A 26056-nucleotide genomic window follows, 5' to 3' on the forward strand; every position below is an offset into this window, starting at 1 on the left:
CAATGGGAAAGTTCAAGTTATGCGCGATCATCTTCCGGGAGAAGAAAGTGGTGTACCGCGAGGGGGATCTGGTCAGCGGGGTCATGCAGCTGGACGTCCTTGAACCCGTGACGGTCAAGGGCGTGAGGGTGTACTGCTATGGCGAGGCCCTGACCAAGTGGTCCAAGGAGTTCACCAGGGACTGGAACACTGACCAGGTCGGGCAGGAGAAGTACCTCGCTCAGGTCCTCACAGTCTTCGGAAAGAAAGGTACGTGTGCACCATGCATGCGGCTTTTTAATATTTTGTAACATGTGAAAGGTGGGACAGCAAAGTATCGCAAATTTAACTTTCTAACCTATTTCTTCTCCTTCTTCTTCGTTTATGGGCTCAAGCTCCCACGTCCACTCATGTTCTCATCTATTTAACCGTAACCGCTTAATTTCATCATCAGATACATTTTATCATCACATTCTTCGGAAAGAGAGATGTGCACTCCACGTTAGTATTTGATCTAATACCATAATTTGTTGTTGTACAGTGTGTGTGTGTGTGTGTGTGTGTGTGTGTGTGTGTGTGTGTGTGTGTGTGTGCTTGTGTGCTTGTGTGTGTGTGTTTCTGTGTGTGTGTGCGTGTGTGTGTGTGCGTGTGTGTGGGTGTGTGTATATGTGTGAGTGCTCTTCACTCATAAAATGGTAACTCACGCTCATTCTTTAGCTTCCTGTTTTATATGTGTTCTTTCTCCATGCGGCAGTGTCTAGTTTTAGTAAACGTGCATCACTTTCCCTGAAGCACCTTTCGAACATGCTTTCGCCAGAAAGTGTCAAGTTTACAAAACAACCATCCACTCATAAAGACACAGACGTTTGCACCAGTGAAAAAAAAAACTATCACAAACTTTAAGACTTACCCCGACTCGTGAAAAAAAGTGATCCTGACCGTCTCAGATCTGGCCCAGCTTTTACATAGAATAAGACCATCCCTCCGCTTGGACACCTACCAACAATCAACACCTGACTGTCTGCTGTGCACTGGAATGTGTTGATGAGTTAACTTCTGTGGAAGTTACTGGTGGCTTTTAATAAATTAATTCATCAAATAATTCCCACAGAGAGCACCAAGGTTGTTCAATTTTGGTATACTGCGAACGAGTAGATAGGAAGGGGTGGTCTTTTCTCATGTAAAAGTCGTGCCAGGCCTGAGACATGCAGTGAGCGGAACTTGTTTTCAAGGGAAAGACTGTGCGATTAACTTTCTGACATTAACCGCTTAAAGCCTGTCCTTAATTGGACGAAGTCGATGTAGAAATCACACTCGGAAGAGCAGAGTGCATTCTCTTTGACTTCGCGAAGCTTTCGGAACGAGAATTCGTCCATCGCTTCGCACTCTTTTGTCAAACAGAACAACTTCGTCACAGAGCTACGGCGTAGCTTCGCATGTCAAAACTTGCGCAGCGAAGTAGGGTACAAAGTACTTCGCCGTAGCTGCGGGTTTTTGGTAAAAAGACTTCGCGAAGTCGACTTCGGGCTGAATCAAGGACCGCCTTAAACTCGTCCTCAGATACATGTTATCAATATCACGTGCATTTCCAGCCAACGTGGACGGGCCTAACCACACGCTGACAGTAGGGCAACACAAATGGAACTTCGCCTTCCGCCTGCCCGCCGAGAGGTTGCCGTCTTCGTTTGAAGGCGAGTACGGCGCCATCCGTTGGTTCCTCAAAGTGGAAGTGGACAAACCCTTTCCCTCCATCAACAACAAGTGGTTCCGAGCCTTCACCGTGCTCAGCGCTCTGGATCTGAACGAAGCTGTTTATAAGGTGTGTTCACTTATATATGAAGGCTATGTAGGGCGACTTGTCATAGTCATATCCCTGCAAACCCTTTATCTCCATCAACAACAAGTGGTTCCGAGTCTTCACCGTGCTCAGCGCTCTGAATATGAACAAAGCTGTTTATAACGTGAAGGCTATGAAAAGCTAGTTGTCATAGTCATATCCCTAAAAACACTTTCCCTCCATCAACAACAAGTGGTTCCGAGCCTTCACCGTGCTCAGCGCTCTGAATATGAACAAAGCTGTTTATAACGTGAAGGCTATGTAAAGCTAGTTGTCATAGTCATATCCCTAAAAACCCTTTCCCGCCATCAACAACAAGTGGTTCCGAGCCTTCACCGTGCTCAGCGCTCTGAATATGAACAAAGCTGTTTATAACGTGAAGGCTAGGTATGTAAAGCTAGTTGTCATAGTCATATCCCTAAAAACCCTTTCCCGCCATCAACAACAAGTGGTTCCGAGCCTTCACCGTGCTCAGCGCTCTGAATATGAACAAAGCTGTTTATAACGTGAAGGCTATGTAAAGCTAGTTGTCATAGTCATATCCCTAAAAACCCTTTCCCGCCATCAACAACAAGTGGTTCCGAGCCTTCACCGTGCTCAGCGCTCTGAATATGAACAAAGCTGTTTATAACGTGAAGGCTATGTAAAGCTAGTTGTCATAGTCATATCCCTGCAAACCCTTTATCTCCATCAACAACAAGTGGTTCCGAGCCTTCACCGTGCTCAGCGCTCTGAATATGAACAAAGCTGTTTATAACGTGAAGGCTATGTAAAGCTAGTTGTCATAGTCATATCCCTGCAAACCCTTTCCCTCCATCAACAACAAGTGGTTCCGAGCCTTCACCGTGCTCAGCGCTCTGGATCTGAACGAAGCTGTTAATAAGGTGTGTTTACAAAAATTCACTGTGCGCAGCGCTTTGGACATGAACAAGCCTGTTTATAACTTTAAATTTTCCCCCCTTGTATTTCAGAATCCAATGTCTAAGACGGTGACAAAGACGGTATCCAAAGCGTTGGGACTGGGAAACGCAGGCAACTTGATCTTATCCGCCAAGACTGACCGCTTTGGCTACTGCCCAGGGGAAAGCGTGGCTTTGACAGGTTAGCTTCTACTTTTGTGTGTCATGAGATCAGCAAAACACTTGAAGCACCTCAATGTTTCTTTTTACATTTAGTCAAGTTTTGACTAAATGTTTTAACATAGAGGGGGGAATCGAGACGAGGGTCGTGGTGTATGTGTGTGTGTGTGTGTGTGTGTGTGTGTGTGTGTGTGTGTGTGTGTGTGCATGCATGTGTGTGTGTGTGTGTGCGTGTGTGTGTGTAGAGCGATTCAGAGTAAACTACTGGACCGATCTTTATGAAATTTTACATGAGAGTTCCTGGGTATGATATCCCCAGACGTTTTTTTCATTTTTTCGATAAATGTCTTTTATGACGTCATATCCGGCTTTTTGTAAAAGTTGAGACGGCACTGTCACACCCTCAATTTTTAATCAAATTGATTGAAATTTTGGCCCAGCAATCTTCGACGAAGGCCGGACTTCGGTATTGCATTTCAGCATTGAGGCTTACAAATTAATTAATGACTTTGGTCATTAAAAATCTGAAAATTGTAATTAAAATTATTTTTTTATAAAACGATCCAAAATTACTTTTATTTTATTCTTCATCATGTTCAGATTCCAAAAACATATAAATATGTTATATTCGGATTAAAAACAACCTCTGAAAATAAAAAAATAAAAAAATTATGATAACAATTAAATTTCCAAAATCGTTTTAAATCGTTTCATCTTATTCCTTGTCGGTTCCTGATTCCATAAACATATAGATATGATATCTTTGGATACACGCTCAGAAAGTTCAAACGAAGAGAGGTACAGTAAAGCGTGCTATGAAGCACAGCGCAACCGCTACCGCGCCAAACAGGCTCGTCACTTTCACTGCCTTTTGCACTAGCGGCGGACTACGTTCAGTTTCATTCTGTGAGTTCCACAGCTTGACTAAATGTAGTAATTTCGCCTTACGCGACTTGTTTGTTTATAATTTAGTCAAGTTTTGACTAAATGTAAAAACAAGTCGCGTAAGGCGAAAATACAACATTTAGTCAAGCTCAGTCGAACTCACAGAATGAAACTGAACGCACTGCATTTTTTCACAATGACCGTAGTCCGCCGCTTGTGCAAAACGGAGTGAAACTGACGAGCCTGTTCAGCGCTGTAGTGGTTTCGCTGTGCTGCATAGCACGCTTTTCTGTACCTCTCTTCGTTTGAACTTTCTGAGCGTGTTTTTAATCCAAACATATCATATCTATATGTTTTTGGAATCAGGAACCGACAAGGAATAAGATGAAAGTGTTTTTAAATCGATTTCGGAAATTTAATTTTGATCATAATTTTTATATTTTTAATTTTCAGAGCTTGTTTTTAATCCAAATATAACATATTTATATGCTTTTGGAATCGGAAAATGACGAAGAATAAGATGAAATTGTATTTGGATCGTTTAATAAAAAAATAATTTTAATTACAAGTTTCCGACTTTTAATGACCAAACTCACTCATTAGTTTTTAAGCCACCAAACCCCGGCCTTCGTCGAAGATTGCTTGGCCAAAATTTCAATCAATTTGATTGAAAAATGAGGGTGTGACAGTGCCGCCTCAACTTTTACAAAAAGCCGGATATGACGTCATCAAAGACATTTATCGAAAAAAAGAAAAAAAAATCCGGGGATATCATTCCCAGGAACTCTCATGTCAAATTTCATAAAGATCGGTCCAGTAGTTTAGTCTGAATCGCTCTACACACACACACACACACACACACACACACACACGCACACACACACATACACCACGACCCTCGTCTCGATTCTCCCTCTATGTTAAAACATTTAGTCAAAACTTGACTACATGTAAAAAGGAAAGCTGATGAAATTCTACTGAATGTTACATTGGTCTTGCCAAAACTGTAGTCTGAGACATAATTAACCACACAAGTTTGTGTCTGGTTTCAAACTTTGTCTTGCCTGGGAAGACTGTAGCCTGAACATTAATTTACCATAAAACATATGTCTGGTTTCAAACTTTGCCTTGTAAGACCAGTGCATGAGACATACTTAACTATACATCTGTGTGTTTAGTTTCAAACTTTACTTTTCCTAGCAAGACCAGAGTCTGAGCCATAATTATAACCACGCACAAATGGTTTTAAACTTTGCCTACCGTAAACAAATGGTTTTAAACTTTGCCTAGCGACATACACGTTATGGCTAGACTGCGCATGCGCATCTCGTATATTCCGCAGTACTCCGGAAAACTTCGAGAAATGGTATTAACCATATATATAGCTGGTTTTAAACTTTGCCTAGCGTGAACTTGAGCCAGAGCCATAATTAACCATACAAGTGTGTGTCTGGTTTCAGTGGAAGCCAAAAACGAGAGCAGCAAAGACATGGGCAAAGTGTTGGCCACCTTGGTCCAGCGCGTGGTTTTCACGGCCAATGACGAAAGCAAGTCCACCAATCTGGGCATGTCGTCTATGGAAACTGAACTGCCATTGGCTAAGGTGGGTGTCAGGTCGTACTCGCTTGTACCCTGCGCTAATTGTATATTTTTGTCCCCAGTTCTTGTGACTATTTGGGACAGGAGGTGTTACTACGCTGAGATGATTGTACGCATTAGTGTATGTTAAACTATTTGTCAATTGGGCATGTAATCTATGGAAACCGAAGTGCCGTTGGCTTAAGTAAGTTTCAAATCTTACTTGCTTCAAGTACCCAAATGTGTATGTTTAATTATTTGCTATTTTGGCATGTCATCCATGGAAATTTAATTGCCTTTGGCCAAGATGAGTGTCATGTCATACTTGCTTGTACGCAAACTTGTATATTTAATTATTTATTAATTGGGCGTGTCCTCAGTGGGAACTGAACTGCCGTTGGCTAATGTGAGGTTAAGGTCATACTTGCTTTCACGCATTATTCTATGTTTAATTATTTGTAATTTTGGGGTGTCATCTATGGGAACTTAATTGCCGTTGGCTAAAGTTGGTTGTCAGATCTTGCTGGCTTACATGTACAGATCCAAATCACTTTACGTTTAATTATCTCTTTAAAACAAACACACAAGCAAACTATGATGGGGCCGGCATTACATAATTATTAATTGAGGTTGAAGCAGTTTATGAATTACATTCAATTACAAGTAAAGGACATCGAAAACAAATAACATCTGCATGTTCGGCTCTGCAATAATTTCTCATGTTTTTTTTTTATGGGGAAACAGTAGGAATTGCATTTTTATAACAAGCGTTCAACAGACATGGTATTCTGTAATATTTATTTCTACGGAAATTACTGATAATGAGAGTAGCTGTTGTGCATACATATACCCAGCACTATAAATGCGTCCGACAGGTGCAATGCAGTCAGTGAGAGTTACGCGGAACCAATCTCCTGGCACCTGAGAGAATAACAAGCATTGACATGAACAAGCAACTTTCATCCTCCATTGTTTTTATTGTGAGTTATCAAATATTTGTTTTAACCTGCTTTTGAGTGCTCGTTGTTGATCAACCAGAAACCCTTCCGCCGAGGCTGGAACGTTTCAGGCAAAACGTAAATTTAGAGAAAAAAATCTTATGTCTGGTTCAAGTGTTTGTAGCAACATACTTTACTGGCTTGATGTATGTTTTGTTTCAGGGCACAACGCTGACGCTGACCGATCTCATGCTGCCCATACCAGCTGTCCCGCCCTCCACACGTAAACGCACCTGTCACATCATTTCCTGTACATACAGTGTTCAGGTAGTTTTGCTGAGAACTTTAGGTTTCTTCTTTAACTTACCTCAAGCTTTGCTTCACAAATCTAGGTGACGATACAAGTGAAGAAAACTAAAATGCTGTGTCCAATGACAGGTGACGATACAAGTGAAGAAAACTAAAATGTTGTGTCCAATGACAGGCGACGATACAAGTGAAGAAAACTAAAATGTTGTGTCCAATGACAGGTGACGATACAAGTGAAGAAAACTAAAATGCTGTGTCCAATGACAGGTGACAATACAAGTGAAGAAAACTAAAATGTTGTGTCCAATGACAGGCGACGATACAAGTGAAGAAAACTAAAATGCTGTGTCCAATGACAGGCGACGATACAAGTGAAGAAAACTAAAATGCTGTGTCCAATGACAGGCGACGATACAAGTGAAGAAAACTAAAATGCTGTGTCCAATGACAGGTGACTGCACAAGTGAAGAAAACTAAAATGATGTATCCAATGACAGGTGACGATACAAGTGAAGAAAACTAAAATGCTCAGTGTATCCAATGACAGGCGACGATACAAGTGAAGAAAACTAAAATGCTGTATCCAATGACAGGTGACTATACAAGTGAAGAAAACTAAAATGCTGTGTCCAATGACAGGTGACGATACAAGTGAAGAAAACTAAAATGCTGTGTCCAATGACAGATGACGATACAAGTGAAGAAAACTAAAATGCTGTGTCCAATGACAGGTGACGATACAAGTGAAGAAAACTAAAATGTTGTGTCCAATGACAGGTGACGATACAAGTGAAGAAAACTAAAATGCTGTATCCAATGACAGATGACGATACAAGTGAAGAAAACTAAAATGCTGTATCCAATGACAGATGACGATACAAGTGAAGAAAACTAAAATGCTGTATCCAATGACCAATGACGATACAAGTGAAGAAAACTAAAATGCTGTATCCAATGACAGATGACGATACAAGTGAAGAAAACTAAAATGCTGTGTCCAATGACAGATGACGATACAAGTGAAAAAAACCTAAAATGCTGTGTCCAATGACAGGTGACGATACAAGTGCCTTGGGGTTTGAACCTGCAGGCTGTTCTTCCCATCGCTATTGGCACCGTACCACGAGGCAAGCGTGTCCCCCCACCCCGGAGAGCCGGTCAAAGTGAGTTTTCAGTAAAACAGAAAATCGACGTCGTCATGGAATTTTGGCGTAGGCTTAACTCATTTTAGACAGCTTTTAAGCAGACGGCCTAAACTGATAATTTTTATTATGAAATAGTGTTTATATATGTATGTACCTGGTATGGATAGAAAGATAAAAAAAAAAAAATAAAAAAAAAACCATGTGTTGTCCATCGTATTTTAAAGAATATTTCTCACGGAGAATGAATTACTTAGTCTAAAACACAAAAATACTTCAAAACAGTCAAGAATCGCGTTACGCCAAAATTACAGGACGACGACAAAATATGTCTTCTGATTACTCGGTAACGAAAAGACGAAGATACTCGAGATGACTGCCACAATACGTATCAGGTCGTATTTTGCTATCAGAAGAAAGAAAACAAATTCTCTGACAAGGGAAACAACATCTACATGTCGCCCTTCAAGTTTTTTTTCTCAGTTTAAGTGTAATTGTTATACTTTTTTTGTTATGACTTTTTTGTTTTATTAAATTTTTTAACTAAATGCTTGCGGCTGTCATAGGGATTTAACAGTCTCTGTTTTTGAGAAAAAGACACGGCACAAGCACACATACTATCAAAATACTGTCATTCAAGAATACGCGCAGCTAATCGTATTGAACCTTGTCGTGTGTTAGAGATCTGAAAAAAACACACTTCCCAAATGCAGTTGGAAACACTGCCGTGCGCAGGTTAAATATAACACACTCAATCCCACGCACAACACCCCCCCATACACACACACACACCACTACCACCCTCGTCTCGATTCCCAGTCTATGTTAAAACATTTAGTCATAACGTGACTAAATGTAAAAAGAGACTAGATACAAAGATCAGTTTAAAACTACAAAACAAATGGCGTGGTAGGAGATTCTGTTTTCGTTCTGAGTATGTGTTTGGCAAACAATGTAACTGACCGCTGGCGAGAAAAACAATGTCAAAAATAAATACATCTTTTCTCTCCAAGATAAAGACAGCTCAAAACAAAAGTCAATTTTTCGTCAGCGGAGGCCTCTTCTGGATAACAATCAACAAAAGTAAAGCAAAACAAATGAAAAACAGCAGCAAACCAAACATAAAAAAGAGGGAAAAATCGAAAAAAATATCGAGGTTAATGACCTGATATAAAACACTTAGAATTACTGACCGGTTTGAAAGGTAGTTTCTTCTTTCTTTCTTTATTTGGTGTTTAACGTCGTTTTCAACCGTTCAAGGTTATATCGCGACGGGGAAAGGGGGGGGGGGGGCGGGGGGTTAGGGGGGGGGGGGATGGGATAGAGCCACTTGTTAATTGTTTCCTGTCACAAAAGCACTAATAAAAAAATTGCTCCAGGGGCTTGCAACGTAGTACAATATATGACCTAACTGGGATAATGCAAGTTTCCAGTACAAAGGACTTAACATTTCTCACATACTGCTTGACTAACATCTTTACAAATATTTTTTTTTTTTTTTTTTTTTTTTTTTGACCTCAGTTGCATGCAAGGCTGCTTCAACCCATCTTTTTTGCCTCTTTCGTCTTTTTTTTTTTTTTTTTTTTCTTTCTTTCTTTTTGGGCGGTGAGCATATCCTTCTTCATTGGTCCTTTTTTTTTTTTTCAAGGAAATTTTAATTTAGTTTTCTTTTACATTACAGGTTACATTTCCATTAAATTACTTTTTAATTCAACAACAATTTAACTAATGTTTGCGTGTATGTGCATATGTGTGTGTGCGTGTGTGTGTGTGTGTGTTGTTGTTGTTCCCATAATTCTGTTATATAATACATTTTCAGCGGGACAATACATAACAAGTTAATTAATCCAATTACAGTACTAGTTTTCAGCACAGCATCATACAGCGCATATATAAATAACTTTACATTAACAGCACAATACTACTAGTTATCTATATTCTTATACACAGTTCAATTTTACTAGAGATTTCGAAGTCGAGCTTGGTTCTGAAATAAGATCTTCATGTTAGTTTTTGGATTTCCGTACTTAAACTGGCTTACGCACATTTTCGATATCAATATAAGGTGATTAATTATGAAGGTTTTCTCTCTGGGGATATCACGTGTGAAATACCCAAAAAGAGCCTCTTCGCAGCTTAACTTTATATCTTTGCCTGTATATTTAAATATGTACCCTTGACATTCCTGCCATATGGGTTGCACTGCTCTACACTGCCAAAAAAAGTGCTCGATGAAGTCGGTTTCGTTACAATACTGACAGAGATTTGTTTGACGAATTCCCATCTTATGTAGCAAAATATTGGTGGGATATATATTGTGTAAAATTTTCCAATGCAATAGACGAAGACGGGTTTCTGTCGAGCATTCGTTAGCTAATTTCCAGTGTTTATCTTCTAATGTAATATTTAATTTGTTCGACCAAAATCCAGCTGAGCTTGGCTCCTTTATCTCATAATTTAACATCTTTAGGCGGATTTGGCGTGGAGATAATTGTATAAATGGCATATGATCAAAACGGGCCTGACCCGTATCACGCAATAATAGAGCTTTAATGGCAGTCTGTATTGCATTATATTCAAATAGGCGAGACTGTTTATATCCAGTTCGTTCACATATTTCCTCAAAAGAGTACATGTCGTTATCGTTAAAAACATCTTTAACATCGCATATTTTAGCCTTTATCCAGTCATTCATGTATAGTGTTTGCTTCCTGTACCTTATATTTGTATTATTCCATAAGGTTTGATTGCGTACACTTATCTGCTGTTCATTACTGCTTATTTCTTTGATCTTGTGTTTATTGTTTAGCCAGGTGATAAAAGCTTGTTTCCAGAAATATTGCTTTATGGCACCTAGTCCTTTAAAATTTTCTGCACTCACATTTGAGCGCAGACAGCATAAGCGTTCGCCCAGATTTAAAAATGATGCTAATGGAATCTGTTGCCACTTTGCGTTACTTCCGTCCAGCAGCCTCATAATCCATGAAATTAGAAATGATGTTTGTACATCTTTGACATTAATCATTTTCAGACCTCCAAGATTTGTCTCTTGGCACATTACTTTTCTATTAACTTTTTCATAAGCTCTTTTGTTTGAATATTTTTTCTTCCAGATAAATCGGAATAGAGATGAATTTAGCTTATTGAGGAAGTTTTCTGTGGCACATAGAGATTGCAGTGCGTAAGTAAACTGTGACAACATTAATGTTTTGACTATACAAATTTTCCCCATTATACTTAGGTTTCTTTTCGACCATGTTGCTATTAATGAATTTACTTTATGTAGTTTAGGTTCCCAGTTTTCTTCTATGTTGGAGGCTGGGACAGAGTTGTTGAAATGAATTCCTAAGATTTTGATTTGTTTTTTCCAAATAATATTACATGGTCGGTCAGCAGAACATTTATTTATACCAAGCCACATTGCTTCTGTCTTTTGATCATTCATTGCTAACCCTGAAAATTTTGAAAACTGAGTTATAAGATGTAACACGTTTCTTAGGTCTTTCTCATCTTGTAGGAAGAAACTAATGTCGTCAGCATACATAAGTAGTTTAAGAATTTCACCATGTCTATCAGAATTCCTTGGCAGTTTAATCCCTGTAACATTTTGATCTGCACGGATTTTGATTGCTAACACTTCGAGGGCCAGAACAAAGGCTAATGGCGAAAATGGACATCCTTGTCTTATTCCAGCATCACATGGGAATGGACTCGAGATCCATCCCATGTAATTAATACTACTCTCTGTATTTTTTGTTAGAGTATCGACCCACCTAATAAAATGTTTACCAAATCCGAACTTTTGGAACGCCCAGAGCATATATTCTTTAGATATCGTGTCAAAAGCAGCTCTGTAGTCCAGCGCCATTAAAATACCTGGTTGATTACTGTTATTCATATATTCAATGACGTCATCAATCATTCTAATAACAGTACTGGAATTTCTTTTTTTTAAAAACCCAACTTGATCTTCACTTATTAAGTAATTGACGACTTGATTTAATCTGTTTGCAAGGCATTTCGCTAATAGTTTATAGTCGGTGTTCGTTACAGATATAGGACGCCAGTTATTTAGGTGCTCTCGTTTCAACCCCTTTCCTTTGTGTATCAGTGTGATTGCTGCTCGCTTCTGGGATACAGATAGTTCCCCTTTTTCAAAGGCTGACCAAAAAGAGGATAATAACATTTTGTTTATATTACTCCAAAAGAACTTTATGAAATTGGTTGTTATTCCATCCAATCCTGGAGCAGAATTACTTCGCATTCCCTTAAGTGCAATAAGGAGTTCTTTTTCTGTAATTTCTTGATCAATACTGCCCTTTTGCTCCTCTGATAATTTTGGGATGTCAGTGTTTTTTAAAAATTCGTCCCCAAGAAAGTTATTAAAATTGGTGTTTTTAGTGTATCTGTTAGTAAAGAAGCGGGTTTGTTCCTTTAATATTTCAGACTGACTTGTGATAAATTCATTCTCTGTTATTTCTATTCTATCTAGTATCTTATTTTTTGCGTGAGCTTTCTCTAGGTTTAGGAAATAACGCGTGTTTTTCTCACCCTCCTCAATGAATTTTATCCTAGATCTAATTTGTGCCCCTTTAGCTTCTTGTATTGTAAATAGTTCTAGCTCCTGCTTGATGTGCTCTCGCTTAGTCACCAGTCTGGCGTTACTGGGGTCCAGAGCCAAAAGTCTGTCCGTTTCATTTAACTGCTGTTGTAAAAGGGTGTGTTTGTTTATACTGAGAGTTTTCTTTTCTCTAGAATACGATATACACATCTCTCTTATTTTTATTTTACATATATCCCATCTTATTTGTGCATCTTCATTACTTGATTCTTCTTCATATTTTTTAAGAAATATATTGATGTTGTCAACTATAATGCTTTATCGTGCAGTAGGCTATCATTAAACTTCCAGTATGATGGACCACGCAACACGTGCGTTACTTTGTAGGTCAAGATGACCTGTCGGTGATCTGAATGAGCCACTGACTGTATAATACAATCGCTGGCGTGGTCGACCACTCCACTAGAGGCTAAAATGTAATCAAGTCTTCTTGCTATAAATGGGTTCTTGCGACTCCACGTAAATTCTTTGCAATCTGGGTTAAAGAGTCTCCACATATCATCCAGCTGACAGTCACTCAAAAAACGTTTAAAATTGTCTATAGCTTTCTGTGCATGATCATCACCACAAATTACATCAAGTGAATTTGACAGAACACAATTGAAATCTCCACATACAATAACGTCATCTGTTTCAATCGTTTCAATGTGGGTACTTAATTTTTTAAGAAAAGGTTCTTTCTCATTCACTATTGTTGGGGAATACACATTGATTACATTCAGTTTCTTATCATCTATCTGAATTTCTACACCTAGCATTCGGTCTGTTTTAAACACACATTTTACATCATGTTGAAAGTTCTTATTCACTAAAACTAGCTGACCCATACTGTGGTTGGAGACAGTGGAATAAAACATCTTCCCTCCCCATTCTTTTTCCCATAGTTCCTTAACGTCGTCAGTAATATAAGACTCTTGTACGCATATTATATCTGTTTTTTCTTTCTTTTTGTTATTGAAAAACGTTTTTCTTTTTATCGCATTTCTCAATCCGTGTATGTTAACAGAACATATTTTGATAGTATCCATATTAATTCATATTAATCAATCAAAAGTTACATATATGGTAAAATCGGTGTGAGTACTCGTAAGTCCGTGGGGCAGGCCAGTCCGTTAACCGCAAGTAACCAAGGATGAGACAAAGTCAGGTCTCAGTCTCCTCAGTCGTGCTCACTGCTTGGTTGTCCGTGTCGGTCGTCTCGTTCTCGGTCTCACGTGTGATCCGTGTCGCCCCACTCAGAGGAGGGGATTCCCCTCCTGTCTCAACGCGGGCGGACTTGGACGATTCCATGTCTGTCTCTGGTGAGGGAAGCTGACGCTTGTTTGGGGGACATGAGCGTGATCTGACTTGTGAAAGAAATGATTGTTTAAGTGAGTTCCTTGCGCGTCTGGCCGGGGTGGAGGGGGGTGTAGAGGGGGTAACAGGTGGGGCATGGTGTTACTGAACAGAGGCCAGGTGGGCACAGACGTACCAGCGTTCTGTGTCCCCAGCACAGCAGCAGAATGGGGGGGAGGGGGAGGGGGAGGGGGAGGAGGGGGAGCAGACGAGGGAGGGTTGAAGGAAGAAGGGGAATGAGCCGGCGGGGGGTCCCGGGGAAGGGGACAGAGGGGGTCGCCAACCTTGTGGCCCAAGTTGTGACATGATCGACACACCTCTTGGGTGCAGGTGAAAGCAGCATGACCAAATGACAGACAGTTAGTACACTTGGAACGTTCAGGCGCTGATTTCTGCTCCCGGTGGAAAAACGAGGCAGTGAATCCACCAATGGAGGCCTTGGAGGGAAGGGGGGAGGGGGGAATCTCGATGTAAACAAATCTCCGGCCTGTCAACCATCGCGTAAGCCCTCCTCGATCGTCTCTATCCCTCTCCATCATCAGCTTTGACTGTAGTTTGCAGCCCATGTCTACTATTTTACTCTCTATGTCGCTGTTTGCTACCGAGATCGGAACATTCCCGACTGTTAACCTCGTAGTTTGAACTTCTTGTCCGTTTGCCCGGAGTAGAAACGGGTTTTTGTCACACAATGTGAGAAGATGCCCGCGAATTTCGATCCCCCGTGTGAGGAGTTTGTTGCGCGAGTCTTGGGTCTTGGGGTAAATCCTCCACAGCCCTCCTATACGTTGTGCCCCAATGATCGAGGCGTATCCACACTGCACCTCGGCTGCTGCACATAACTCGTGGACCGTGTAAGCGCCAGCTGTGTCGGGAGGCAAGTGTTTGACAAGAATGAAAACGGGTGGAGCACGTGCGACACTGTCACCGCCTTCATTGTCTGCACCGTTCGCGTCAGCCATGGCGGCCATGATGACAGTTCACTCGCACACTAACACACAACAGGTAAATAGAAAGGCGAGAAAAGTAAAGAGGTTCACTCACTTTGTTGCACTGAAAGCACACCACAATCGTTCCTGCGAATGTAATACCACTTCAGAAAACGATATCCACATATATATCCATAGAGAAAGCCAGAAAATGCAAGAAAATCTGGAGCGCGAAGACAAACACAGCCGCTCGACCCGAGCGCGCAACCGGAAGATCATCTTTACAAACATTGACTATATTCTATACAAGAAAGGTAGTGCACACGACCTCTCTCGCCCGGCTTTCTGTCGACGTTTTTATCATCAAGCTAAAAAGGAGTAAGCCCCTTAGCTGCGCAGTGCGTTAAATAAAATCTTTTATACACAGCTTATTTCTTTTTATATTTAGTCAAGTTTTGTTTTTAATTACTTAAAGTGATAGTGTGTAACAAGAAAACGGTCTCTCAACGGATAGTGTGTTTGATTTTGTAATGCGAAGCTTTTTAGACCTGTAACGTACGGCATTTGCACGCGTAAGCTAGACTGTAGGTTTGACTTCCTCAAACCAACGATCTTAATCTGCTTTGACGAATGGGTATCTATGAGGACTAAATAAAATAAGATGACACAGGTGAGCTGGGCGCAGCAAACCGCTCGCTGATTAAAATTCATTTAATTATTTGGCATAGTTACGGAATAGTTTTGAGCAAATCATTGCAGGTGTTTCTAAATTACAGTACAGCGAATGTCCCTTGAATTTTGTAAGGTCCAAATCGCCAGAAAACTTTCCAAAGTGGCGCCTAAGGTGTACTATCTTAAAAATGATAGCAATAATGCCAGTGTCCAAGTTGAGGATTCTTGGTATGTGTCCAAACTGACAGGATATTCGTACCCCATGTAAAAGTTTGGATAAACCTGTGCTGGTGTAAACGAGGAAAGAGTTGCTTTTAAATTACATTCTCCCCCGAAAGTGGCGTATGGCTGCCTAACCGCGAGATAAAAACGGTCATACACGTAAAATCTCACTCGTGCAAAAACAGGAGTGTACGTGGGATTTTTCAGCCCATGAACGCAGAAAAACATACATATTTAATTTCAAGATTGTTTTCACTTCGCAGAACATTACACGCTTGTAAATTAAAATGGTGCTATTTTTGCGTTCAAGTTTCATGGCAGGCATGTGTGTGTGTGTGTGTGTGTGTGTGTGTGTGTTTGTGTGTGTGTGTGTGTGTGTGTGTGTGTGTTTGTGTGTGTGTGTGTGTGCAGTGTGTGTGTGTGTGTGTTTGTGTGGGTGCAAGCCTGGCAGCAAATAGAATTAGACAGTACGTATGTACCTTAAAAACAAATGTGTTGAATGAAGCGCTTGCGGAGATGTACTGTACTATTCATTACAAAAACAACGTCTGAAAATCAGGGAGTGTTTCAGCACCTTGTACTGTACTGTATTGTATTGTATTGTATTGTATTGTATTGTATTGTATTGTGCAGTGTTTATTGTGCCGTGTGCAGTGTGCATTGTATTCCATTGTACTGCTTTGTATTATATTGTATTGCATTGTATCGTATCGTATTGTATCGTATCGTATCGTTTCGTACCGTATCGCATCGCATCGCATCGCATCGCATCGCATCGCATCGCATCGCACCGCACCGCATCGCATCGCATCGTATCGTATCGTATTGTATTGTAAATCGTCACAACTGGTCGCAGGCTCACCTCCAAGAGACCCCGTCACGGGCATACAGTACGTCCAGTGCGTGACCGGTATCACCCCGTGCCGCAAGTACCACAACAACTTCCCCAACTTCCCCTACACGCCGCAAACCGCCTTCGTTTCCGACTACGTCTACAACCCCAACGGCCAAGCATCCCCATCAGCGTCGGCACAACCAGCAGCAGTGTCTTCCAGTGCCAAAGGAGCTACGCCCTCAGCCCCTCCGGTTGTCTCCGGGGCGACCCCCTCTACTCTCCCTCCCTACCCTGGCCCCTCCGCTGCGCCCCCCTCTGGCGACTCAGAGCTCCCTCCGTCTTACGAGGATGTGCTTAAGATGGACGAAGACAACCAGAAATCAGCGACGCCTACTAAGGTGAGGGGAGGGATTATATACTGAAATTCTTATGAAGACAACCAGAAAACGTCAAGTCTGCTAAGATGAGGGGAGGGATTATACTGAAATTCTTATGAAGACAACCAGAAAACGTGACGTCTGCTAAGGTGAGGGGAGGGATTATACTGAAATTCTTATGAAGACAAGCAGAAAACGTGACTTCTGGTAAGGTGAGGAGAGGGAATATACTGAAATGCTTACGAAGACAACCAGAAAACGTGACTTCTGCTAAGGTGAGGAGAGGGAATATACTGAAATGCTTACGAAGACAACCGCATCTTCCTGGCCATGAAATGGCGAGGAATGGTACCACCTGCAGGGATGTTACTACAAATTCATACCTATAGGACAAATGTCTTGAACTCTTCGGCATCAGTAGGGCATTTGACGGCTTTCAGACATGTTAATAGGGCATCATAAGTTTGTGCAAAATACTTTCCATTGAATGACTCCAAAATCATGTGCACACACACACACACGCTTTAACACATACGCAAATATAGTATAAACTCCGACAATGTGTGCGTATATTGTTTTATTGATTTAGTTTGAAATGTGCCAATTGTGCTTGCTCCTCAGTCCCCGGTCTTCCCGGGCATGAAATGGCGAGGTATGGTACTGCCATGAAATGATGGCGATGGTCTTGTTGGTGGGTCTTTCTAGAGTTAGTCCATGTCCATTTCTTAAAGGGGGTGAAGTGGGATTGGGTTGGGGATGGGGACATGGACGCGGTGTGTGTGAGGTGTGTGTGTGTGTGTGTGTGTGTGTGTGAGGTGTGTGTGTGTGTGTGTGCGTGTGTGTGTGCGCGTGTGTGTGTGCGTGTGTGTGTGTGTGTGTGTGTGTAGGATAATGAGAGAGAGAGAGAGAGAGAGAGAGAGAGAGAGAGAGAGAGAGAGACAGACAGACAGACAGACAGACAGACAGACAGACAGACAGACAGACAGACAGATAGAGGAAAAGAGAGAGAGAGACGAAGAGATACGGAAACAGACAGAGAGACAGAGACAAAATAATAAGACACAGAGAGAGAAGCAAAGATGTATCATTGTTATGACCAAAACAAAAAACCACTCTGTCTCTTACAAAATGCAGACAGCAACGGCAGCGAAAGCTGCGCCCAAGGGCAAGGACTGCGCAGTGATGATGATACGCTTTTCTGACACGGGGCTGTCCACCTTCCGGGACTGCATACAACGCGAGCAGAACAACCTCTTGGACAATGAGGAGGCCTACCTAGCTGCCCTCGCCCCTCAGGTCAGTTCGGGTACACTTATACAGTAAACCCCCCCTCCCCATTTAAAGCCGAACATCCGTCTCCAGGAGACGCAGCATTGTTGACTGACCATATATATATATATTTTTTTTTTTTTGGGGGGGGGGGGGGACCTCAGTTGCATGCAGGCTGCTTCAACCCTTCTGTTTTGCCTCTATCTCTCTCTGTTGTTTGTTTGTTTCGTTGACTGACTATTTGATTTTTACGTCCTCTTAGGACCAATTTCCCTAGCTTGGGACAGGTAGGGGGGACAGAACACTAGACAATCATGCAAATAAAGAACACATAGGACGGTGTTGGTATTCTGGAAGCTGTTGTTGCGATATTTCATATGAAGCTAATGTTGAGGTTTTTGTTGGGAATCGTTAGCTTAGTTTATGTTGGATATGGTCGGATTTAAATGCATATCTTGGGGTGGAGAGATCTTGTGTGCGTATGTACTGTACATCTATTTTATATATTATAATGTGTGACTATATAATGTGTGAAGCATTGTTAAATTAGAAGGCCACAGAGCTAGCTATATGTCTAGTGTTGCCAGCACGAGAAACTAGAGCTATACATCTGCCGAAAATCAGGTCTTTTTTTATTTAGTCAAGTTTTGACTAAATATTTTAACATCGAGGGGGAATCGAAACGAGGGTCGTGGTGTATGTGCGTGTGTGTGTGCGTGCGTGTGTGCGTGTGTGTGTGTGTGTAGAGCGATTCAGACTAAACTACTGGACCGATCTTTATGAAATTTGACATGAGAGTTCCTGGGTATGAAATCCCCGAACGTTTTTTTCATTTTTTTGATAAATGTCTTTGATGACGTCATATCCGGCTTTTCGTGAAAGTTGAGGCGGCACTGTCACGCCCTCATTTTTCAACCAAATTGGTTGAAATTTTGGTCAAGTAATCTTCGACGAAGCCCGGGGTTCGGTATTGCATTTCAGCTTGGTGGCTTAAAAATTAATTAATGACTTTGGTCATTAAAAATCTGAAAATTGTAAAAAAAAATAAAAATTTATAAAACGATCCAAATTTACGTTTATCTTATTCTCCATCATTTGCTGATTCCAAAAACATATAAATATGTTATATTCGGATTAAAAACAAGCTCTGAAAATTAAATATATAAAAATTATTATCAAAATTTTTTTTTCGAAATCAATTTAAAAACACTTTTATCTTATTCCTTGTCGGTTCCTGATTCCAAAAATATATAGATATGATATGTTTGGATTAAAAACACGCTCAGAAAGTTAAAACGAAGAGAGGTACAGAAAAGCGTGCTATCCTTCTCAGCGCAACGAATACCCCGCTCTTCTTGTCAATTCCACGGGCACTGCCTTTGCCACGGGCGGTGGAGTGACGATGCTACGAGTATACGGCCTTGCTGCGTTGCGTTGCGTTCAGTTTCATTCTGTGAGTTCGACAGCTACTTGACTAAATATTGTATTTTCGCCTTACGCGACTTGTTTTAATTTGTTTTCGTTTTTTTTTTTTTTTTTTTTTTTTTCAAACAATTTTATTCACATAAATAACAACAATTAACAATATCTCATACAATGAATTAAATACAACTTATCGAGAACAGCAAGCTAACTTTTTTAACGTTTTGTTCTTCGAACACTCACACAAAAATGCTTCTTATCTGTAACTGCCTATTAAAAATACTTTCCAACGGTAAAAACGAATTTGTTTTTTTATATATACTAACGCACATCTTTCCGATTAAGATAATGTGGTTCAATTTATACATAGTTGCCTTTCTCACCATTACAAAATGCATACCAAATAAAACATCACTAACATTCAAAATAATCTTAATTTCTAAAGTACGAAAAATAAATTCTTCAATAAACTTCCAGAATTTGTATACAACCGGGCATTCAAAAAAGAAGTGTTCAATGAAATCAGTTACATCACAGCAGTAATTACATTTATTAGTTTCCGTTACTTTCATTTTACACAGGAGAATGTTGGTCGGATAAATGTTGTGCATAATTTTCCAGTGTAAAACTCTTAATCTAGTCTCTTGTGTTGACTGATAGGCAACTATCCAGGATCGTTCATCAATTTCTACATTAAACTTTCTCTTCCAAAATCCTCCGGAACATGGTACATCTGTTTTCATATTAATAATGTTTTCCTTTTTAACCTCAGTTGCATGCAGGTTTGCTACTACAATTATTTTTTTCCTTATTTGTGTGTGTGTGTGTGTGTGTGTGTGTGTGTGTGTGTGTGTGTGTGTGTGTGTGTGTGTGTGTGTGTGTGTGTGTGTGTGTGTGTGTGGCTTGGAGCAAACCGTCTTCATAGGTCTTTTCTTTTCTCAGTCAAATGTGTACATTTTTAAATCAACAAACTTTATCAGTAAACGAATATGTTTAAATAAATAAATGAATAAATAAAAATAATCATAACATAAATTTATTCCTAATGTTCAGCTCAGTTTCCAAAGGTCTTAACAGGTAGGATAACTTAGAGATAAACAGCAAATATGAAATGACAAGGTCTTACAAAGGGAGGGAGTCTTAAAAAGGTAGGATAACTTAGAGATAAACAGCAAATATGAAATGACAAGGTCTTACAAAGGGAGGAAGTCTTAAAAAGGTAGGATAACTTAGAGATAAACAGCAAATATGAAATGACAAGGTCTTACAAAGGGAGGGAGTCTTAAAAAGGTAGGATAACTTAGAGATAAACAGCAAATATGAAATGACAAGGTCTTACAAAGGGAGGAAGTCTTAAAAAGGTAGGATAACTTAGAGATAAACAGCAAATATGAAATGACAAGGTCTTACAAAGGGAGGGAGTCTTAAAAAGGTAGGATAACTTAGAGATAAACAGCAAATATGAAATGACAAGGTTTTAAAAGGGAGGGAGTCTTAAAAAGGTAGGATAACTTAGAGATAAACAGCAAATATGAAATGACAAGGTTTTAAAAGGGAGGGTGTATCTAAACCCGAGCGAGTCTTAAATAGGGGATGGGGTAAGCTTATCATTACATTTTATTTTGCGTTTTTATGCAGAAACGTCAGCAAGGGATCAGAGACTTCTTCGTCTTCTCTTTTTTTCTTTCTTTGAGACATGGCCACAACGATCTAACCAACCAACCAACAAACAAACAAACAAACAAACAAACAAACAAACAAACGGAAAACCACAGAAAAAATCCAACCACCCACGTATTACAAACATAAGGACAGATACAGGCAGAGGCCAGGATCGGATTCAGAGCAGATTAAAAAAAAAACAAGTCGCGTAAGGCGAAAATACAATATTTAGTCAAGTAGCTGTCGAACTCACAGAATGAAACTGAACGCAACGCAACGCAGCAAGACCGTATACTCGTAGCATCGTCACTCCACCGCCCGTGGCAAAGGCAGTGCACGTGGAATTGACAAGAAGAGCGGGGTATTCGTTGCGCTAAGAAGGATAGCACGCTTTTCTGTACCTTTCTTCGTTTTAACTTTCTGAGCGTGTTTTTAATCCAAACATATCATATCTATATATTTTTGGAATCAGGAACCAACAAGGAATAAGATGAAAGTGTTTTTAAATTGATTTCGGGGAAAAAAATTTGATAATAATTTTTATATATTTAATTTTCAGAGCTTGTTTTTAATCCGAATATAACATATTTATATGTTTTTGGAATCGGCAAGTGATGGAGAATAAGATAAACGTAAATTTGGATCGTTTTATAAATTTTTATTTTTTTTTACAATTTTCAGATTTTTAATGACCAAAGTCATTAATTAATTTTTAAGCCACCAAGCTGAAATGCAATACCGAACCCCGGGCTTCGTCGAAGAGTACTTGACGAAAATTTCAACCAATTTGGTTGAAAAATGAGGGCGTGACAGTGCCGCCTCAACTTTCACGAAAAGCCGGATATGACGTCATCAAAGACATTTATCAAAAAAATGAAAAAAACGTTCGGGGATTTCATACCCAGGAACTCTCATGTCAAATTTCATAAAGATCGGTCCAGTAGTTTAGTCTGAATCGCTCTACACACACACACACACAGACAGACGCACATACACCATACCCTCGTTTCGATTCCCCCTCGATGTTAAAATATTTAGTCAAAACTTGACTAAATATAACAAGTCGCGAAATTACTACATTTAGTCAAGCTGTGGAACTCACAGAATGAAACTGAACGCACTGCATTTTTTCACAATGACCGTAGTCCGCCGCTAGTGCAAAAGGCAGTGAAAGTGACGAGCCTGTTTAGCGCGGTAGCGGTTGCACTGTGCTGCATAGCACGCTTTACTGTACCTCTCCTCGTTATATTTAGTCAAGTTTTGACTAAATATTTTAACATCGAGGGGGAATCGAAACGAGGGTCGTGGTGTATGTGCGTCTGTCTGTGTGTGTGTGTGTGTGTGTAGAGCGATTCAGACTAAACTACTGGACCGATCTTTATGAAATTTGACATGAGAGTTCCTGGGTATGAAATCCCCGAACGTTTTTTTCATTTTTTTGATAAATGTCTTTGATGACGTCATATCCGGCTTTTCGTGAAAGTTGAGGCGGCACTGTCACGCCCTCATTTTTCAACCAAATTGGTTGAAATTTTGGTCAAGTAATCTTCGACGAAGCCCGGGGTTCGGTATTGCATTTCAGCTTGGTGGCTTAAAAATTAATTAATGACTTTGGTCATTAAAAATCTGAAAATTGTAAAAAAAAATAAAAATTTATAAAACGATCCAAATTTACGTTTATCTTATTCTCCATCATTTGCTGATTCCAAAAACATATAAATATGTTATATTCGGATTAAAAACAAGCTCTGAAAATTAAATATATAAAAATTATTATCAAAATTTTTTTTTCGAAATCAATTCAAAAACACTTTCATCTTATTCCTTGTCGGTTCCTGATTCCAAAAATATATAGATATGATATGTTTGGATTAAAAACACGCTCAGAAAGTTAAAACGAAGAGAGGTACAGAAAAGCGTGCTATCCTTCTTAGCGCAACGAATACCCCGCTCTTCTTGTCAATTCCACGGGCACTGCCTTTGCCACGGGCGGTGGAGTGACGATGCTACGAGTATACGGTCTTGCTGCGTTGCGTTGCGTTCAGTTTCATTCTGTGAGTTCGACAGCTACTTGACTAAATATTGTATTTTCGCCTTACGCGACTTGTTTTAACTTTCTGAGCGTGTTTTTAATCCAAACATAATCATATCTATATGTTTTTGGAATCAGGAACCGACAAGGAATAAGATGAAATTGTTTTTAAAACGATTTCGGAAATTTAATTTTGATCATAATTTTTATATTTTTAATTTTCAGAGCTTGTTTTTAATCCAAATATAACATATTTATATGTTTTTGGAATCAGAACATGATAAAGAATAAAATAAAAGTAATTTTGGATCATTTTATAAAAAAAATGATTTTAATTACAATTTTCAGATTTTTAATGACCAAAGTCATTAATTAATTTTTAAGCCTCCATGCTGAAATGCAATACCGAAGTCCGGCCTTCGTCGAAGATTGCTTGGCCAAATTTTCAATCCATTTGATTGAAAAATGAAGGTGTGACAGTGCCGTCTCAACTTTTACAAAAAGCCGGATATGACGTCATAAGACATTTATCGAAAAAAAGAAAAAAAACGTCTGGGGATATCATACCCAGGAACTCTCATGTAAAATTTCATAAAGATCGGTCCAGTAGTTTACTCTGAATCGCTCTACACACACACACACGCACAGACAGACAGACAGACAGACAGACAGACAGACACACACACGCACATACACCACGACCCTCGTTTCGATTCCCCCTCGATGTTAAAATATTTAGTCAAAACTTGACTAAATATAAAAAGTAGCGCCATACTGTATCGCAGCTCGCTTTCCCTAGTGAGAAAGCAGCCCGAATTTCCATGAGGGTATAATCTCACAGTACGATATGATACCAATACCAAGACCCAGTAACATTCGTACCGTCACAATTTCAGCCAATCACAGGCCTGGAAAAACCCAACGAAGAGTGGCCAGAGAGAGTGGCGCTGGCTGTGCTTGTATTTCCGGACATGTGCAGTGGAGAAGAGTGGCTGAGTGGAGTGTCCGGAAGGGGTGACAACTGGTACTCGGGTTGTGATGCCATCATCATGCCAGCCAAGTGGACTGTGTCAAGAGGTTCGTTACAAACAAACAGCCCGTCGGGTAAAGCGATAATAAACCATTTAGTCATCCGATTGGCCTGATAAAAGTTCAGCGCTAAAAAGCCGGGATCAGACTTCATGTAGTCAGGTTTGGCTAACCGAAACCAAAAGACCGAGACGGGTTGCGCTGGACTTACAAGTGTACAAAGGACCGATTTTTGTAAATATTGAGCTCGTTTTAACATACAATAACTATATATATTTTTTGATGCAGGAGATGATTAAGACTACAATACACTGTTATTCCATGTCAATTTCAAATGAGAAATCTTAAGATTGAACAGAAAAAGGTAATTGTTTTTTAAACTTCCAGAGCTGAAATGCAATCCCAGAGTCCGGACTGAGTCAAAGAATATTTGACCAAAATTACAATTAGTTTGATTGAAAAAAAAGCGTGACAGTGCCGCCTCAAATCTTCTAAAAAGCCGGATGTGACGTCATCAAAAACATTTCTCGAAAATAATGAAAAAACAAACAAACCCCGGGTGGGAGATATCATCTGGAGAATTTGTATGTGAAGGTTCAAGGAAATCTTTGTGGTATGTCGATATTGGGCAAAGCAGGCTTGAACTGACCCAGTCGGGGGGCCCGGTAGCTCAGTTGGTAGAGCACTGGACTTATGATCGTAAGGTCGCAGGTTCGAATTCGGGCCGGGACGGACACGGGTCAACTTTACGTGCAGACCCAGAGACGGAAGCCATGTCCCACCCCCGTGTCACCACAATGGCACGTAAAAGACCTTGGTCATTCTGCCATAAGTGCAGATGGCTGATACCACCTAAACACGCATACACTTGTGTATCTCGTCCAAAGCCGCGAGGGCGTAAAACTCGAATCCTATAACCCATATCTTGTCCTAAAGAGGCGAAATATTGCCTGTATGACATTATAAGATGTTTGATGGGTTGTTGACAGACCAGCTTTTTTGTCGGTCCGAGGGGGGGCATATCGTCTTTTGTTTCATATGTATTGACCTCGGCCATGTATAACCTGCTTCCTGCAACTATGGGAACCGGAGATTTATTGCATGGGTAACTTGAGATTTATTTTCCAGCTGGATGTGAATGAAAACTCGTGAAAATGATGAAAAAAAGCATTCTTTCTTTCCTGAGCCAGTGTGTTATAAAATGTGTCTGGTTACAGAGGAAGCCGGCCGTCTCATCCTTAGCGTGACTGCCGTTAAAACAAGAGAAGGCACTACAAAACAACAGATACTGGCTTTCAGCAAAAACATCCTTCCTTCGATAACAAAATGCAGGTGAGAATACTGTGACGAACATTTCTTGAATTTTTGTCAACAAGACATACAAAACGCGAAGCACTGACTTTGAATTCCCACTAGCCTGCACACAAACACAGTAGAGTGTAGAAAAGTGAGCACCCTTTGAACAGCCCTTAATTTTGCTTTTACCATTCCCAACTATGAGCTGGAATTTACTGCACACACACGCAAACGTACACTCACGCACACGTGTACACAAACATACCTGCACACACACACACACACAGAAACACACACACAGATACACACAGAAATCACACACACACACACACACACACGCCCACACGCTCGCACGCACGCACGCATACATACACGTACACACACATACCTAAAGTGTGGATGGTTACCTAAGAGGCGGCACTGGGTGTAGTGCCTTTCTAGTGCACTTGCACTACAACAGCACTGGGTGCAGTACTCGCTCCGGCATCGAAGAATTTTGCACTAAAAAATGCACAAAATTTGACCTATTTCGTCGCCTATAGAGGACGGAAAGAATGTCATTTTGAACATTGTTATGACATTCTTTCCGTCAAAAAAGTCAATTTAACGGT

At 40.2% G+C, this 26056-nt stretch overlaps 1 protein-coding gene across 1 annotated transcript in view; it reads left to right on the top strand.

Annotated features, from left to right (window-relative positions):
- Positions 1-26056, top strand: part of LOC138970779 (arrestin domain-containing protein 1-like) — a 41920-nt gene that overhangs the window by 2075 nt on the left and 13789 nt on the right. The window contains exons 2-11 of the mRNA XM_070343309.1: positions 1-249; positions 1572-1798; positions 2788-2917; positions 5241-5383; positions 6519-6623; positions 7660-7768; positions 16380-16756; positions 17870-18031; positions 24017-24197; positions 25367-25481. The exon at positions 1-249 is cut by the window's left edge and continues 6 nt beyond it. Of these exons, the coding sequence (XP_070199410.1) occupies positions 3-249; positions 1572-1798; positions 2788-2917; positions 5241-5383; positions 6519-6623; positions 7660-7768; positions 16380-16756; positions 17870-18031; positions 24017-24197; positions 25367-25481 (1796 nt within the window). The 5' untranslated portion in view covers positions 1-2. The remainder of the gene's footprint in view (positions 250-1571; positions 1799-2787; positions 2918-5240; positions 5384-6518; positions 6624-7659; positions 7769-16379; positions 16757-17869; positions 18032-24016; positions 24198-25366; positions 25482-26056) is intronic.

The sequence above is a fragment of the Littorina saxatilis genome, linkage group LG1 (assembly GCF_037325665.1).
Source record: "Littorina saxatilis isolate snail1 linkage group LG1, US_GU_Lsax_2.0, whole genome shotgun sequence".
In the NCBI taxonomy this organism is placed as follows: Eukaryota; Metazoa; Mollusca; class Gastropoda; order Littorinimorpha; family Littorinidae; genus Littorina; species Littorina saxatilis.